The sequence below is a fragment of the Rhamphochromis sp. 'chilingali' genome (genome assembly GCF_963969265.1).
Source record: "Rhamphochromis sp. 'chilingali' genome assembly, chromosome: 4".
NCBI lineage: Eukaryota > Metazoa > Chordata > Actinopteri > Cichliformes > Cichlidae > Rhamphochromis > Rhamphochromis sp. 'chilingali'.
This window is the reverse complement of record NC_137948.1, coordinates 1,882,570-1,897,850: the sequence shown is the minus strand read 5'-3', so window position 1 is coordinate 1,897,850 and position 15,281 is coordinate 1,882,570. Positions and strand designations below refer to the sequence as shown.

At 43.0% G+C, this 15,281-nt stretch overlaps 1 protein-coding gene across 2 annotated transcripts; it reads left to right on the top strand.

Moving 5' to 3' along the window:
- The first annotated feature begins 7,789 nt into the window (after positions 1 to 7,789).
- Positions 7,790 to 10,392, top strand: LOC308396176 (uncharacterized protein). Of its 2 annotated transcripts, XM_080881308.1 has the most exons (5): positions 7,790 to 7,981; positions 8,800 to 8,883; positions 9,080 to 9,400; positions 9,498 to 9,594; positions 10,016 to 10,392. In XM_080881308.1, the coding sequence occupies exons 1-4, from the start codon at positions 7,954 to 7,956 to the stop codon at positions 9,590 to 9,592; spliced, it is 528 nt and encodes a 175-aa protein (XP_080737434.1). In that variant the 5' UTR covers positions 7,790 to 7,953; the 3' UTR covers positions 9,593 to 9,594; positions 10,016 to 10,392. The 2 variants fall into 2 exon arrangements, with proteins under 2 accessions (XP_080737434.1, XP_080737435.1); XM_080881309.1 differs by lacking the exon at positions 8,800 to 8,883 and having other exon boundaries at positions 7,817 to 7,981.
- The last annotated feature ends 4,889 nt before the right edge of the window (positions 10,393 to 15,281 follow it).

Here is a 15,281-nt window from a genome sequence, read left to right as displayed (position 1 = left end):
AGCAGCGACCAGAAGCCTCACTGCTACAGGCCCTGGCCCGTGGTTCTCTGAGAGGTCTGCTGTTAGCAGAAATCCTCCAAGCTGCTCATATGCAAACTGCTCCTAATGGGCCTGGTGTAAGAGATTACTCAGGACTTCAAGACCGACCAGCGCTTCCAGTGCTCCACCATCATGGCTCTGCAGGAGGCCAGCAAGACCAGGAGGCCTGGTCAGCCTCTTCGACAACACCAGCCACGCCAAGAGGGTCTCACCATTAGGGATGGGTATCGAAACCCGGTTCTTGTTGAGAACCGGTTCCCACTGTTTCAATTCCTTGGAAGTGTTTGCCATTTTTGCAAACGATTCTGGCTCAGATGCTGGCAGTTCTTGCTGCAGTCTACCGGTAGCGTCTCCTTTCAGGCCAGGATAGACGAATGTCACCGAGCAGTGACTCAGTTTGTGGTCAAAGGTTTGCACCCATTGGCCACAGCAGATGTAATGAATGTGTTTAATTGTAGGCAGGGACATTTCTGGATATTCTTGTGTAATTGCTACAGAATAATTTATGTTATACTTTGTTATTGCTACAGAAGAATATTTATTTTATTATTTTACATTTACAATTTTTTTTCCTGGGGACCCTGTGACACCCCATTGAAGAGCCGTAGGCTGGATCTCTTAAGATCTCACTGTTGGGTTTGTAAGGCCATGTTACTCCTAAATTTCTATCTTGTTCAAAGAGAAGATATAAAACAAAGTTCTAAGCTAAACGACCTTAGTGTTCTCCTTTTTTAAAAAGAATCGATAAAGAATCGAATCATTAAATAGAATCGAAAATGGAATCGGAATCGTGAAAATCTTATCAATACCCATCCCTACACTTCACACACTAATGCTGCCAGCACGAGTCCTCTCTCTACTGTAGCCATTAGCTTAGCGGCTAGCTGACGCTTTTCTGCTAACAAGATGTCCGACTTTCCTGACTTCCGGCTGAGCAGGATGAATTCTGTGCATGCAGATTAAGGTCACATGATCAAGGTCAACAGCAAGTGTCTCTGGAAGTCCACTGCTGATTGGCCAAGTTACATGATAACAGTCTGCCTAAGAAAACACATGATTAAATTATTTACATCACAAAACATCCAAAAATACTTTACCCTGCTTTGTGGGTGGGACTACTTCTTAGCTTTAAACAGCTCCGGCCGAGCGGTTTGTACAAAGAAAAATAAAATCCAGCTGTGAAACAGTTCATCGTCATAATGTTTGTTTATCTGTTGTAGCAGACAAAGATTCAAATACATGATGTTTACTGGATTATCCGCTGAGTTTTTTCCAGGCTGAACTAGAACTTTAGTTTAAGCTTCAACAATGACGCCCTCTAGTGGCACAACTAGGAAATTATAGGTAGTTCAGTTTGACTTCAAATAGTTCTGATAAGTATAATTGTATCCATATACACAAAACTACATGCTTTCAGAGTTAGGATTAATAAATAAATAAATAAATAAATAAATAAATAAAAAAAAAGGAAATGATTTCTTTATGATCCAGATGAGTTAAAGATCTCAACTGTACATAACGCCATCCTGTGCAGTTATGCTGCAAGCTTCAAACCCATAAACTGTTAGTTATCTGTTAGCACCAGATTTAACACCAACGGTAACTTTTGGTTACTGCTGGTGTTACCAAAAATCAACCTGTGGTTGTACTCGTATCCATCTCTCAGCCTCACAGTCCAGAAACCGTCCCCAGGACTCAGTGTGATTTGAGCCTTCCTGTTGGTCGACTCCGTGGCCACTCCCACAGTCCACTCGGTCTTTCCTTTAACCTGAACCTCAAAGTAAAATCTGCCTGAAGAGAAACTCTGCTCTCCTAAAACATTGATGCAGTAAGAAAATCTCTCTGGGTTGTCTGGAAGCTTCTGCCTCACGTCACTATCGTGAACTTGTTTCCCATCATCAGACAGGACGAGGTAAGGATTTGCTGTGTCTGGATCAAACGTCACGTCCACTGCGTAGCTCTGGACCCGCCTCAGCTCGAACCTGGCGAGCAGAGGTCAGTAATTTGCACCAGAGGTACACTTCAACTGTGAGAGACAGAATGTGAAAAAAAAATCCATGAATTCACATGGTAGGATTTGTAAAGAATTTATTCGTAAATCAGGGTGGAAAATAAGTATTTGGTCACCTCAAACAAGGAAAATCTCTGGCTCTCACAGACCTGTAACGTCTTCTGTAAGAAGCTTTTCTGTCCCCCACTCGTTACCTGTATGAATGGCACCTGTTTGAACTCATCATCTGTATAAAAGACACCTGTCCACAGCCTCAAACAGTCAGACTCCAAACTCCGCCATGGCCAAGACCAAAGAGCTTTCGAAGGACACCAGGAAAAGTATTGTAGACCTGCACCAGACTGGGAAGAGTGAATCTACAATAGGCAAGCAGCTTGGTGTGAAAAAATCAACTGTGGGAGCAATCATCAGAAAATGGAAGACATACAAGACCACTGATAATCTCCCTCGATCTGGGGCTCCACGCAAGATCTCATCCCGTGGGGTCAAAATGATCATGAGAACGGTGAGCAAAGATCCCAGAACCACACGGGGGGACCTGGTGAATGACCTGCAGAGAGCTGGGACCAAAGTAACAAAGGTCACCATCAGTAACACACTACAACGGCAGGGAATCAAATCCCGCAGTGCCAGACGTGTTCCGCTGCTGAAGCCAGTGCATGTCCAGGCCCGTCTGAAGTTTGCCAGAGAGCACATGGATGATACAGCAGAGGATTGGGAGAATGTCATGTGGTCAGATGAAACCAAAGTAGAACTTTTTGGTATAAACTCAACTCGTCGTGTTTGGAGGAAGAAGAATACTGAGTTGCATCCCAAGAACACCATACCTACTGTGAAGCATGGGGGTGGAAACATCATGCTATGGGGCTGTTTTTCTGCCAAGGGGACAGGACGACTGATCCGTGTTAAGGACAGAATGAATGGGGCCATGTATCGTGAGATTTTGAGCCAAAACCTCCTTCCATCAGTGAGAACTTTGAAGATGAAACGAGGTCTTCCAACATGACAATGATCCAAAACACACCGCCCGGGCAACAAAGGAGTGGCTCCGTAAGAAGCATTTGAAAGTCCTGGAGTGGCCTAGCCAGTCTCCAGACCTCAACCCCATAGAAAATCTGTGGCGGGAGTTGAAAGTCCGTGTTGCTCGGCGACAGCCCCAAAACATCACTGCTCTCGAGAAGATCTGCATGGAGGAATGGGCCAAAATACCAGCTACTGTGTGTGCAAACCTGGTAAAGACCTATAGTAAACGTTTGACCTCTGTTATTGCCAACAAAGGTTATGTTACAAAGTATTGAGTTGTATTTTTGTTATTGACCAAATACTTATTTTCCACCCTGATTTACGAATAAATCAGGGTGATTACTCAAATCCTTGTTGTGGGCAGTCTGAGGTACACCTGTGCACTACTCATGATGTCAGATCAGCATCCTGATGTGGCACACCTGTGAGGTGGGATGGATTATCTCAATATAGCAGATGTGCCCACTACCACACATTTGGACTGATTTGTGACCACTGTTTGGGAGGGATGGTTATATTGTGTATCTGGAATGAATTTTAGGTCTCTACGTCCATCCCATGGGGAATGGGAGCAGTAACAAAGGTGTTGCGTTTATATTTTTGTTGAGTGTATATATATATATATATATATATAGTCATTATAACTATGTTATATGTTACTTACAAAGCCAAACAACACAGGATATTCACGACGGTGTCCCTGGGAAACTGCATCCTTTAAACTGTGAGCTGCTCCCAGCAGGAATATGTCCGTGCAGGCTGAGCAGCAGCCTGTAGCTGTCAGAGCACTGAATGACACGCACTCACCTCCAGTTCAGCCTGATGAGGACAGTGCAAAGGACGACTGTGCTATTCCTCATTTTTTAAATATAATTCTTTTGTAATCATAGTTAAACGTTTTCACTTGACGACTGCACTTAATTCCTTTGTACTTGTTACAGTGACGATAAAGATGTTCTGATCCTGATGTCTCTCCAACCAAAACTGGTTTTTTCTTCCTTCACTCGCTCCCACAAATCATCAAACATCTTTGTTATTGTTGAATTACTTTTGTCGAGTCCCTTCAGGTTTATCCAGTAGTTTGCTGTGACTTGCCTCCGAAGCCATAGTGACATTTCCCCAACCTTCTCCTGGTGCTATCTTCTAGACAATTTTAAAGACCTACATATCCACAAACAGGGATTTTCCTGTCTGGTCCCAGAGGTTTGACATGTGTTCAGTGAATTTGAATCTTAAGGGTTCGGTTTGTTGTTCTTTTTATCAGTTGAGGAATATCAGCAAATTCTTTCCTGCTGTGTCAGAATCTGAGACGTGATGGCTGTTCAGCCCACTGGACTACTGCGACTCTTCACAGCATGTAAAACGCTTTCCATGTGGAAAACCACAGCTGTGAGAGTTTTCCTCATTAAGCTTTTGTTTCTTCAGACAAAGAAGAAAGTCTGTTGTGATCCTGTCTCTTCTGAACCCACTTTCATACTCAGCTCTCAGACCTATCAGGCCAATCAGTGACAGCTTTATAACTTTATAATTTTAATCATAACTTCAACTACAGTACAGTAACTCTGCCATTACTTCCTTCCTGTTTTGCCCTCTTTAATTCACCATGGTAAAGGGGACGTGTACGTCATTTTCACTGCTCTCCTTTTCCTCCTGCCTTGCTTTCATTCTTCTATTTAGAACCAAATCTCCATAAAAGTTGTGACTTTCTTTAAATTGGAACAAAATGAAAACTAAAAGACTGAAATCACATGAGACAACATTTCTTATACAACAGCACATAAATAGCACAACATGTTTAAACTGAGAAATTATACAACTTCATCCACTAAATGAGCTCATTTCAAATTTGATTTCTGCTACATTTCCCAAAAAAGTTGGAACAGGTGAAAGTTCAAAAGGATTCAGCTGGGAGATTTTCTAGCAAGTAATTAAATTACCTGACATCAAGTCTGTAACATGATTGGCTGAAACAAAAAAAAGATGGCTTACAGAGGAAGATAAGTAAGAAGATTGTTTTTGAAGTGTTGTCCTCAAAGACAAATTGCAACAGCTTTGCAACTCTTCTCATCTACACTGTACACCTGCATCAAAAGATTCAGAGAAACTCAAGATGTCTGCATCAAAGTTTCTAGCGCATTACTAAATCTGCCCAGGAATACTCCCACTGTCGCAGTTCAACCTGTTTACCACAGACGGGCCATCAGATAGTTTGGGTTTAAACGCATTTCTAATGCTCGATGATGCTGCAGACTGGTGCAGCCTCCCACAGTGCTGATGTGTATGCTCACAGAACTGCTTCTGTATTTCCACTAAGAAGATGTTCGTTTCTTGCTACAGGCAGTTAAGGGCTCGATATTTTATATTTGTGAAGTTTCTAAAAGTCAAGTACAATACAGAAACAAACAGAGCTAATGCAAACCCTAAATTCATTTCAATATAGCTCATTATCTTTACTTACAGAGCTTTGGCACTTTTTAAACAAGTCTTCACTTTTTCTATGGATAACTTTTTAAAAAGGAGGAAAAAAGATTCATGTTTCATTCCTTTTTAAAATCTTTGGCTGCCCTTTGCAGGACAAGTTTAGGAAGCCAGGAAGTGCCAGGAAGCGTGATCATGTTCTGCCAGGCTTGTCGCTCTTTGTCGATTAAGTGAACTTCAAGAAGAAAAAGGAGTGTTTTACACCGAGTACAATAAAAGGGTGACTCAGCTGTGGTCAGGCAACAAATCTCTGGTTTCTGGTGTTTGGTATCACACGACTGTTTCAGCATCCACACTAGCACAGTTCTTTAGATTACAAGGCAAGTTTATTTATTTAGTTTTTAGAGGTTCTGGAAACACAGCTGACATTAAAGAAACGTTGATGATCTGTAACAGGTCTGACTCCAAAGTCTTTGAAACAGCAGGAGGAGGAGTTCAGCTGACCTAAGATGTCCTCCAGGTCTTTGCTGTTAATCGGGTGAAACTGTTTCATGGTGTTTAAACAGTTTTTTGGTGGACACAGTACATATCCTGGATCTGCTGTTGATGTAATTGTTTGTCTAATCTTTTGGATTTTGTCTGTGAAGAATTTGGCAAAGTCATTGCAGGCCATGGTCGAATGAAGGAGGGTTTGTTAGCCTGTCAACTGTAGAAAATAAGACCCGAGCATTATGGCTGTTTTTAGTGATGATGTCAGAGAAGTAGGACCTTCTTGCACTCCTCAGTTGTAAATTATAATTGTGAAGTTTCTCTTTATAGATGTCATAATGAACCTGGAGGTTTGTTTTTCTCCATCTGCGCTCAGCTTTCCTACACTCTCTTTTTTCATTTTTCACCAGTGTGGAGTTTCTCCATGGAGACTTTTTCCTTCCAGAGATAACCTTCACCTTAATGGGAGCAATAGTGTCCATTACATTTAACATGTTAGCATTGAAGCTATTGACAAGCTCATTGACTGACCCTCTGGACAGGTCAGGTGTTAATGGGAAGACCTGGTTAAAGATCTGTCTTCAGTTATGCACCGTTTTGTGATCATGTTTTGCCCCAAAGACATTAAGAAAGAACGAGAGTAAGCCTCATCCCCACTGCACTTTATGTATAAAAAGGAAAATATTGGTGTTTTTTACTGTATATATCCATTTTTACATAGTATAGTAGTTTGGCTTTTTTGTACACAATTTTTCTTTTTTTGGAATATATCTCTGATTCAGTTTTTCTTCTTGTCCCTTGCGCTGATCTAACATGTGAATTTCCTGATTGTGGGATTAAATAAAGCCTATTTCTATTTCTAAACACACAAACACACACACAGCACACAGTCATCATCAACCGTGTTTTATAGCAGCGGCCCCAAACCCCGCGTCCGTAATGCGTCTGCTGCCGGGCTGCGAGACTTGAGGCTCGGGTGTGAAATTAATGGTTTTCAGGGTTGAGAGGGTCTTTTACTCTCAATGTTGTTGGCGCATTTCAGGAGGACGCTGCCAATAAAGTGACACAATTACAAAGCGAATTCACGTTTATTATTATATTTACAAAACACCGCAGTTTTTGTCTCGGTCATATCATTTTATTTTGTTGTATTTATCGAAACCTCAAAGGCCGGTCCGTGAAAATATTGTCTGACATTAAACCGGTCGGTGGCGCAAAAACGTTTGGGGACCACATCTGTGTCAGAACGGTTACAATCTCATACTAACTGTATTAACTTAGCATGCTAATCAAAATTTCCACTCGAGAATTAAGTTACTGTTTGTCCACCGAGATGGCTGTAACTTCCAGGTGCACTTAAGAAACAAGCTTTATTGGTCACACAATCATACAGAGGACAACATGCGGTGGTGGTATCCAGCTTCATTATAAGCATTTTCAGTGCTTATAATGAAAATACATAAACATTACCATCGAGGGAATGTTTTTACTATGAAGCATACAGAAATTCACGTCGTTCACGCGCACCCACCTCCTGTCGCATGCACTGTGCAGCGATGGGGAACCTTGACAGTGTAGTTGCGTTATTTATCCACCAGGTGGCTCCAACTATTCGTGTTACAAAGCACATGAAGTTTGAGGAAAAATTATAATGAAAGTCTGTGCTCGTGTCTGTTTGTCGCATTTCCTTTGCTTTAATTGGAGGAAACAACGATCACATGTGGTCCCTTCTATAAAACGTCTTAAATGCAGAGTTTCACTCAGTGACAGAAGTTGCAGTGATGCTCTTTTGGTTTGAGCTCCGCTTAATCAGCGATTAGTTGTAATATCAGGTCACTGACACCAGGTGGGATCCATTGAATCCTGCACGCTGATAAGAGGCGCGACCTCTTCATTATGTTTTGTCATATGTGCCAGCCATTTCATTCAGAGCTCACTCGGTGTGCAGACACTCAGCTGCGATCAGCCAGGGAATGTCCATGTGGGTGGCAGCCCTCGCATGTAAGTAGTTTATTGATTTTTCTACGGTATTAATGAGCGGATCATCTTTCTTATTGTGTCGTTTAGTTTGATTAGAGATGAAGTGATTCCACAGAGATCCTTGTTACTCTTTGCACATTGCTCCAGTCTGATCGTCCTGCTCACTTTATGCTGATATAAGTGAGAGGAGAAGGGCAGAGCGATGCGCACAACACGGAGATAAGATAAGAAGAACCATATTTATCCCGAGGGAAGTTCTTTTGTCATACACATGCTCAATGCAGCAACAGAGACAGAGGAATAAGATATGCAATATGTACAATAGAATAGAATAGGTTCTATTCAAAAGTTCCAACAGGACTCGAACTACCAGGTCCTGGCTGTTAACCCGGGCACTGATGTGGGAAACCTCCTGTTACACTGATGTTACAGAAAGGTGAGGATGTTAGATGAACGATGTGATAGAGTGGTGAAGAGGGAGCATCATGTCAAAGGATCAAGTGCGACGTGCCATTCATGTTAAGAGATTTTCATCCGCGCACGAGCCACAAGTGGGGCTTTCCTCGCTGTCAAGCAAAAACCACAAAAGCTCTTCTGTGGATTTTGTCTCTAACTCTCAGAGAGTTAGAGACAAAGAGTTAGAGCTTCTGGCTGTTCTGGCCAACACATCCTTTTTTTCTTTTCTTTTGTCTGTCTGGAGAAACCAGAATTATTGTCTTAAACCCAAGAAGATGCCCAGCAGATTTATTTTCCCATGTGGACTATTACAGCATTTGCTATACTGGTCCACTTTATTGTCATATTTTATTCAACCTTTATTTTTTTATTTTTTTATTCAGGGCTGAGAAACAGGAAAGAGAAGGAGAGGTTGGGAGGAGAGTTAACAGAAGGCGAGGGGCAGAAAAAAAGAGCAGCAGTCAGTGGTGGGAAAATGCCACAAACACAAACACACTCCACTTTCAACTGTCTTTAAAACCAAGGCTGCAGGCGGTCACACCTAACACTGTCTTTACCAGAAGTCTGTTTGCACCATGCGAGTAATTAGTTTCCTCTTTATTTATGACCCCCCCCCCCCCCCCCCCCCCCCCCCATCATCTCCTCCTTGCTCTTTCCTTTCAGTTCTCACTTTTCTGGGAGAGGCAATGAATCAGGAAATCCAGAATCTGACGGTGAGGCCTGGAGGCTCGGTCACTCTACAGACGGGACTCAGCGGGCTGAATGGTGAGCATATCCTCTGGATGTATGGCTCCAACAAAATGCTTCTCTTCTGTGATGAGAGAGACATCAGTGGGCCTCCAGAGGAATATGCTGGACAACTCCAGCTTGACCAGTCGTCTGGCTGCCTTACTATTTCCAACATCAGGAAGAGCGCCGTTTACAGAGGGGAGATGTTAAAAGAAAACAAAAAGCTCGTGTTTGATTATAACGTGACTGTTGTGGGTGAGTGTTAGAATACGCTGTGTTACGCCACATACGGCTCTTTGTGCGCTCCTCGATGTGCCAGCTGCTAACTTTGCCTCCTGCTCTGTTGTTTCAGAGGCTGGAGCTCCCTTTAACTCTGCTGCTGACCCCGGGAGCCTCTGGGGGCTCGTCGTAGCTGCCGCTGTCTGCTGTGTGCTGGTCGGCAGCTGAAGGTCAGTAGGAGGAAGTCACCTGCTGGAGCTGTGATGCATATAATGAAGCTCAGAGGGATATTTAGTCTGGTTTAAGCAGCTGAAAACTGAAGAAACGACTTCATCAGAAACGAATGAAAGGAAGCTACACGTCTATAAGACGGTTACATATGAAGTGTTTCTCATTAGGGAGCTTTGAGCAAACTTTAAAGACTCACAGTTAAAAATGATCCAGATAGCCAGAACAATCTGACACCGGGCTGCTGTGCAGACACAGTTCTTCACATTCGAATCAAAGCCGAGTCGGCACTTTTTAACGGCTTCTTTTTAAACCCAGTGCAGTGGTGTAAAAAGGCAACAGGAGCAAACCTACAGTTACAGCTGACTGAGCGTGGCACAGATCTCTCTGTGAAATCAAAATGTTTTCTTTTTGTTCCCACAGTGACTTCTGATGTCTGCAAACCTCTGGGCCAAAGATCTCCTCAGCCTCCCTCACATCTCACCAAAGTCCTGCTGAGGCCAGATGAAGGAGCCAATAAGGAGAAATGTGTTTGTACTCCGCAGTTCAAATCATTCCCATGTTTGACTGACGGTGCTGATATGCTACTGACCATGACACTAGCAAATGAACTTATGTGATATTATTGAAACATTTCTCACTGAATGCTGTGAGTTTGTGCAGAGTTGGTGAAACGTGCCCTGATCTGAGCTTTAAACTCATCAGCTTTCATATGGAGTGTGCACACCTGTCTGAAGGTACACAGGTGGAGAAATGTTGTCTTCTTCAATCCAGTCACAATGGTAGCAATAAATTTTATGCAATCTAAACCTGTCTGTTGTTATTATTTGTTGGTCTGCGGCTGTGAAACAGTTCACCTACTGAACCCAAAGCAGGACAGAAATCCAGTTCTCCCAGCAGACCCATTAACATAAGATCAGTAGTGTTTAAGGATGTTTAAGGGTGAGAGCAGGAGAGGAGGGCAGGGCTAAAAGAGACCCTGTTGGTGGAAGATGTGAGTCAGACCAGCATCAGACTCAGAGGAACAAAGGGGGCCATTCCCCCTCACAGTTTCCTGTGTGTGTGTTTGTGTGTGTTTGTGTAAATGCATCTCAGACTCTTTGTTATCACAATTTTTCGACTTCACTTCAGATCCACAGCTCTAACAGGACAATGATCCCAAATACACAACGATCTCCACACGATATTGAAAGTTTGTGGACTGCACATAAAAGCCACATCTGTGCGACACCACCAGACTCCACCCAGACCGTGACACTGGCAGTTTCAGGGGAAGGATGAGGAATGTGGGTCCTCGGTCAGGAAAAGCTCTCCGTGTTTTTATGGTCGCAGCTAGTTTTTGATGCTAAATGGATCTCGTTCTTCTTTGAGGTGTTTCAGCCAATCACACACTGACAGCACTGCACCTGGTGATATCAGGGTTCACACTGTAATGCTGCTGGGCCCGAATGAGCACATTTAGGTGCACATTCAAACAGCATTCCAGCGAGTCGTCGCTCACACCAGGCAAAACATAATGATGAGTCACAAAATACAAAAAGCAGGAAGCACATCACAGGCTCGCCCTCAGCCCCACGTGTGTGTAGTGTGGCTGAAATTTGGCTGCAGATTCCCCGATAAAGACGCTTTGCAGGAAATATTAAAGATGGAAATATAACACAAGCAGGCCAAGAAAACTCCAAGCCTCAGCTTTACCATCCCCCTCTTCCTTTTACTGTCTCGGTTTAGAGCCAACAAAAGACACAGGTGAGCTGAGCCGTGTCGTCAGCGTAAGAAAATCTATAGGAAGAAAAAATGTCTGAATGTGTTCCCCGAGATACTGAAGGTCAGCTTGCCAACATGCTTGCGGTGTTAATGTGCCAGTGTGTACACACTAACATGAAGAGAGCCACTTATTGTGGTTGTCGCACAACGACATGCGATTATGTCAGTGTGGTTTTTGGTCAGCTCTTTCTCTTCTGCAGTGTGTGACTGATTACTGGTGTACTTGTTTCATTTTATTTATAAGAGACGTTTTCCACACAACCTGTATCTGCAAAGTTACCAGTGAAGGGCCTGTGTGCACCCCCCCCCCCACACACACCCCACACTGGGAAAATGCAGATTTCCCCTGACACACACACACACACACACACACACACACACACACACACACACACACACACACACACACACACACACACACAGAGGAAGTGCCTCCTCAGTCATGGCCTCTGCTAACATGTTATTCTGAGGATATGTAAATGGTGAATAATGGTTTAAAGTAACTTTCAGTGTTTGTGTAAATGCGGGCAGGTCGCTCCTTTTTATTTGTTTGTGGTGTGATAAACAGTTCACATGCTGGTGCCACGCCCACACACACATTTTTAAATGTTACCATGGAGATGAATAGCTGTGCTGTAGCATGGACAAAGCTGCACCTTCACTCATCACATCTGCACCCAGCTTAAAACAAGAGCTCAGAGCAGGGAGGCTGAACACCTGCAGACACACCTGCATTTGTCTCAATGTTAAAACATATTTAAAAATCCCTCATTCACAAACATCAGAATAAAAAGACTCACAGCTGATGATGATGATCAGAGAGAAAACAATGAAGAACCATCGTGTTCACCTGAAAGTCTCAGTTGTGATTTTTCCAGCTGCTGCCACGACTAAAGCTCAGACATCAGCAGGCCACGGCTTCATGCAGACGCCTCTCTGGGTGTCTGTACTTCCTAAATCTGCTGTGTAAGCATTTCACACGACGCTCTGATCAAAGTCGACATCTGCAATGTCTCAGCTGAACTCACTGAAACACTCAGGTCTTTAACAGGAGCAAGAATAGCTGCATTCCCAAAGGTCAGTCCTGATCTGTGTATTTTCACAGATGACTTCATGGTAATCTTTGCCATCTGCTGTAATTAGCTAAATGTGAGCCATGAAAATGGTGCATGGGGACATTAATCAGCCCTTTAGTTGAGCGATGCTGCTCCTGGGAGCATACTGCTGCAGGGCGCGGCTGCTCCCGCTGTGTTTGTTTTCCCCCTGATGTGGCCACAGTGGTGTCGGGAGGGTGTAGTGGTGTGCTTGTCCTTGTGTTTGCACGTGTGTTAGTGGGTGAGACATAGAAAAGTATTTCATTACTGCATCAGGACATAGCCATGTCCATAAATGGACATTGCTGGGGCATTTCTGGTGCATTTCCGGAGCATTCCCCCAGAAAGGCTGGAGGATTTGGCCGGGCAGAGGGAGGTCTGGGCTTCTCTGCTGAGGCTGCTGCCGCTGTGACCCGGCCCCAGATAAGTGGAAGATAATGGATGGGTGGAACCTCATGCTTTATCGGGAATCAAACGCAGGTCTAACAATTTGGGAATGACAGACAAAGGAAGGAGATGAAGCAGAGGTGTGGACTCGAGTCAGACTCGAGTCATTAATTTTATGACTTTAGACTTGACTTGAAAAAATGTTGTAAGACTTGTGACTTGACTTGGACTTTTACACCAATGACTTGTGACTTGACTTGGACTTTTACACCAATGACCTGGGACTTGAATTGGACTTGAACCGGTTTACTTGAAAAGACTTGATATTTTACCCCAAATATAAAATTTAACATGCATATTATATAGAGATTGAAAATGTGACGTCATTCACGGGTAGAACCGCAAAGGATTCTGGGAACTCGTGGCAAGCGGTACTAGCGCACGCAGGCTTTCAATTGAAATCAGTCACACAGCGATAAAAAGAAACACAAAAATGTCAAGAAGCCGTTGTATTATTAACTGCAATAGCCGGTCGCATGACAGCCACGGGAAGCCGACGGGTAAAGAGATCGGTTGTTATCGGATTACGTCGTTGAAGAGAAATTGTTCGAGCCATGTTTCCGAAGTAACAAAGATGCGACGGATGGCCTGGATTGCAGCCATTCAAAGGTCAAATATAACGTCCCAGAACCCTCCAGCTCACAGGTTAGTCTGCTCCAAGCATTTCCACGAAGGTCAGTCTGCTGTTGTAGTTAATGCGTCATTTTCATAACATAATTGGTGATATAGGTTACAAGCAAGTCTGGCGCTGAACAGAAATTGTCGCGCTATGCTCCTTTGTTTAATGTGCATAAATAGTGAATTGTCCTGACACAATGTTGCGTTTCGCTTCTGTTATTATGGTACATTGACAAAAACATATACTTTTATTCACAGGATAAAACAGGTTTTTTGTATCACTAATTGTCCAGTACGATTACAGCATACAGTATTATTGTCACTGCTACATTTCTGTGATGGGTACCAGAAATTATTTCCACTACTAATTAATTACCGTTGAGCTCAAAGGTCCTATTTATAAACGGTTAACAAATGTGTATTTATGACGACGATTTGTGAGACTGGTAAACTTATGATACGTACGATGGTCTTTCGTTCTACACGGTGCATTTCAAGGTCCTGCACCCATCCGTCGGTAAACTGTACCTGGGCTTGTTGCAGTGACCTGAAGTTACTAAACTTCATGAGTGTGTGCACTCACTCCAAGAACCGTATGATTATAAATATGCATATAAATATGCTAAGATGAGATAGCTGACTTCATCTAACTAGCAAATGTTGTCCAGGCTACGTTGGTGATACAGTTTTTTTAATGTGTATGATATTTTTGTCATGCGATTTTAAAGCCGGTCCTACAACCGCATCCAAGAATAACATGCAGCTTATCTCAGAACTGTCGGTGAAAATTATTCTTGGAGCTAGGTTTAATTGAGCTGCATTTTAAAGAGGTGCAATTTCACAATTTGTGTATATTTTCTAAGTTCACTATTTTGTCATGTGTTGAGAAAAACACAGATTTTAAAATTACATGGTCTAATATTTACATTTAGCATAACTGCAACATTATTTTTTCGTTTGTTTTTTTTAAAGACTCGAAAGGACTTGAAATTCAAAGTTTCAGACTTGTGACTTGACTCGGACTTTTACACCAGTGACTTGAGACTCGACTCTGACTTGCCTGACATTACTTGAGACTTGCAAAACAATGACTTGGTCCCACCTCTGAGATGAAGTAATTAAACTACAAGTAAAATCACACTTTGTATGAATTTCAGTCTTTGTAATTTTGCAAACAAATGCACATTTTACTCAGTTCTTTAGGGGAATGTTGATTAAAGAATAATACTCTGGTGTTTTTACTGTACCTGTAATATGGACTCTTACCAGGAGCAGTTCAGAAAGAGATCAAATGAATACTAGAGTAATTAAATGAGCTCAGCTTATTGAACAGTCCCAGTTTCTGCTGATAGACCATTAAATGAGCCCTGAGGAGTAAACAGCTGCTCCTTGTTCTCTGAATCACTCACACAGCTCATAGAGCTCCTGCTACAACAATAACAGACACGGCACTCTTTCACTACTTCCTGCTTTCCAGTTCAGTTTCCTTCCACCCAGACAAACTGCACGTGGCGCTCGAGTTCCCCACACCCCCCTCACACACTCTTCACCCTGCTGCAGGTACCGGAGCATTCGGGCCCTCACTGCCAGACGGGGGAACAGTTTCTCCCCCAAACTGTCAGACTCCTGAACACTGTTGCACTTTTCCATTGCACAGTTGTGTGTCTGTGTCGTTCTGTCTGGTGTTGCACTGTCTTTGTTTTTTTGTGCACATTTTGCAGTTCTTGCACCACCGTATGTGGTTCTGTGTCGATCGTCTGTTACAT

Excerpts from the sequence above, each read along its gene's own strand:
- LOC308396176 (XM_080881308.1), top strand. The coding sequence starts at position 7,954 with ATGTCCATGTGGGTGGCAGCCCTCGCAT. Across the intron at positions 8,884-9,079 it reads AAAAAGAGCAGCAGTCAGTG|TTCTCACTTTTCTGGGAGAG; the intron begins GTGGGAAAATGC and ends CTTTCCTTTCAG. Across the intron at positions 9,401-9,497 it reads TTATAACGTGACTGTTGTGG|AGGCTGGAGCTCCCTTTAAC; the intron begins GTGAGTGTTAGA and ends CTGTTGTTTCAG.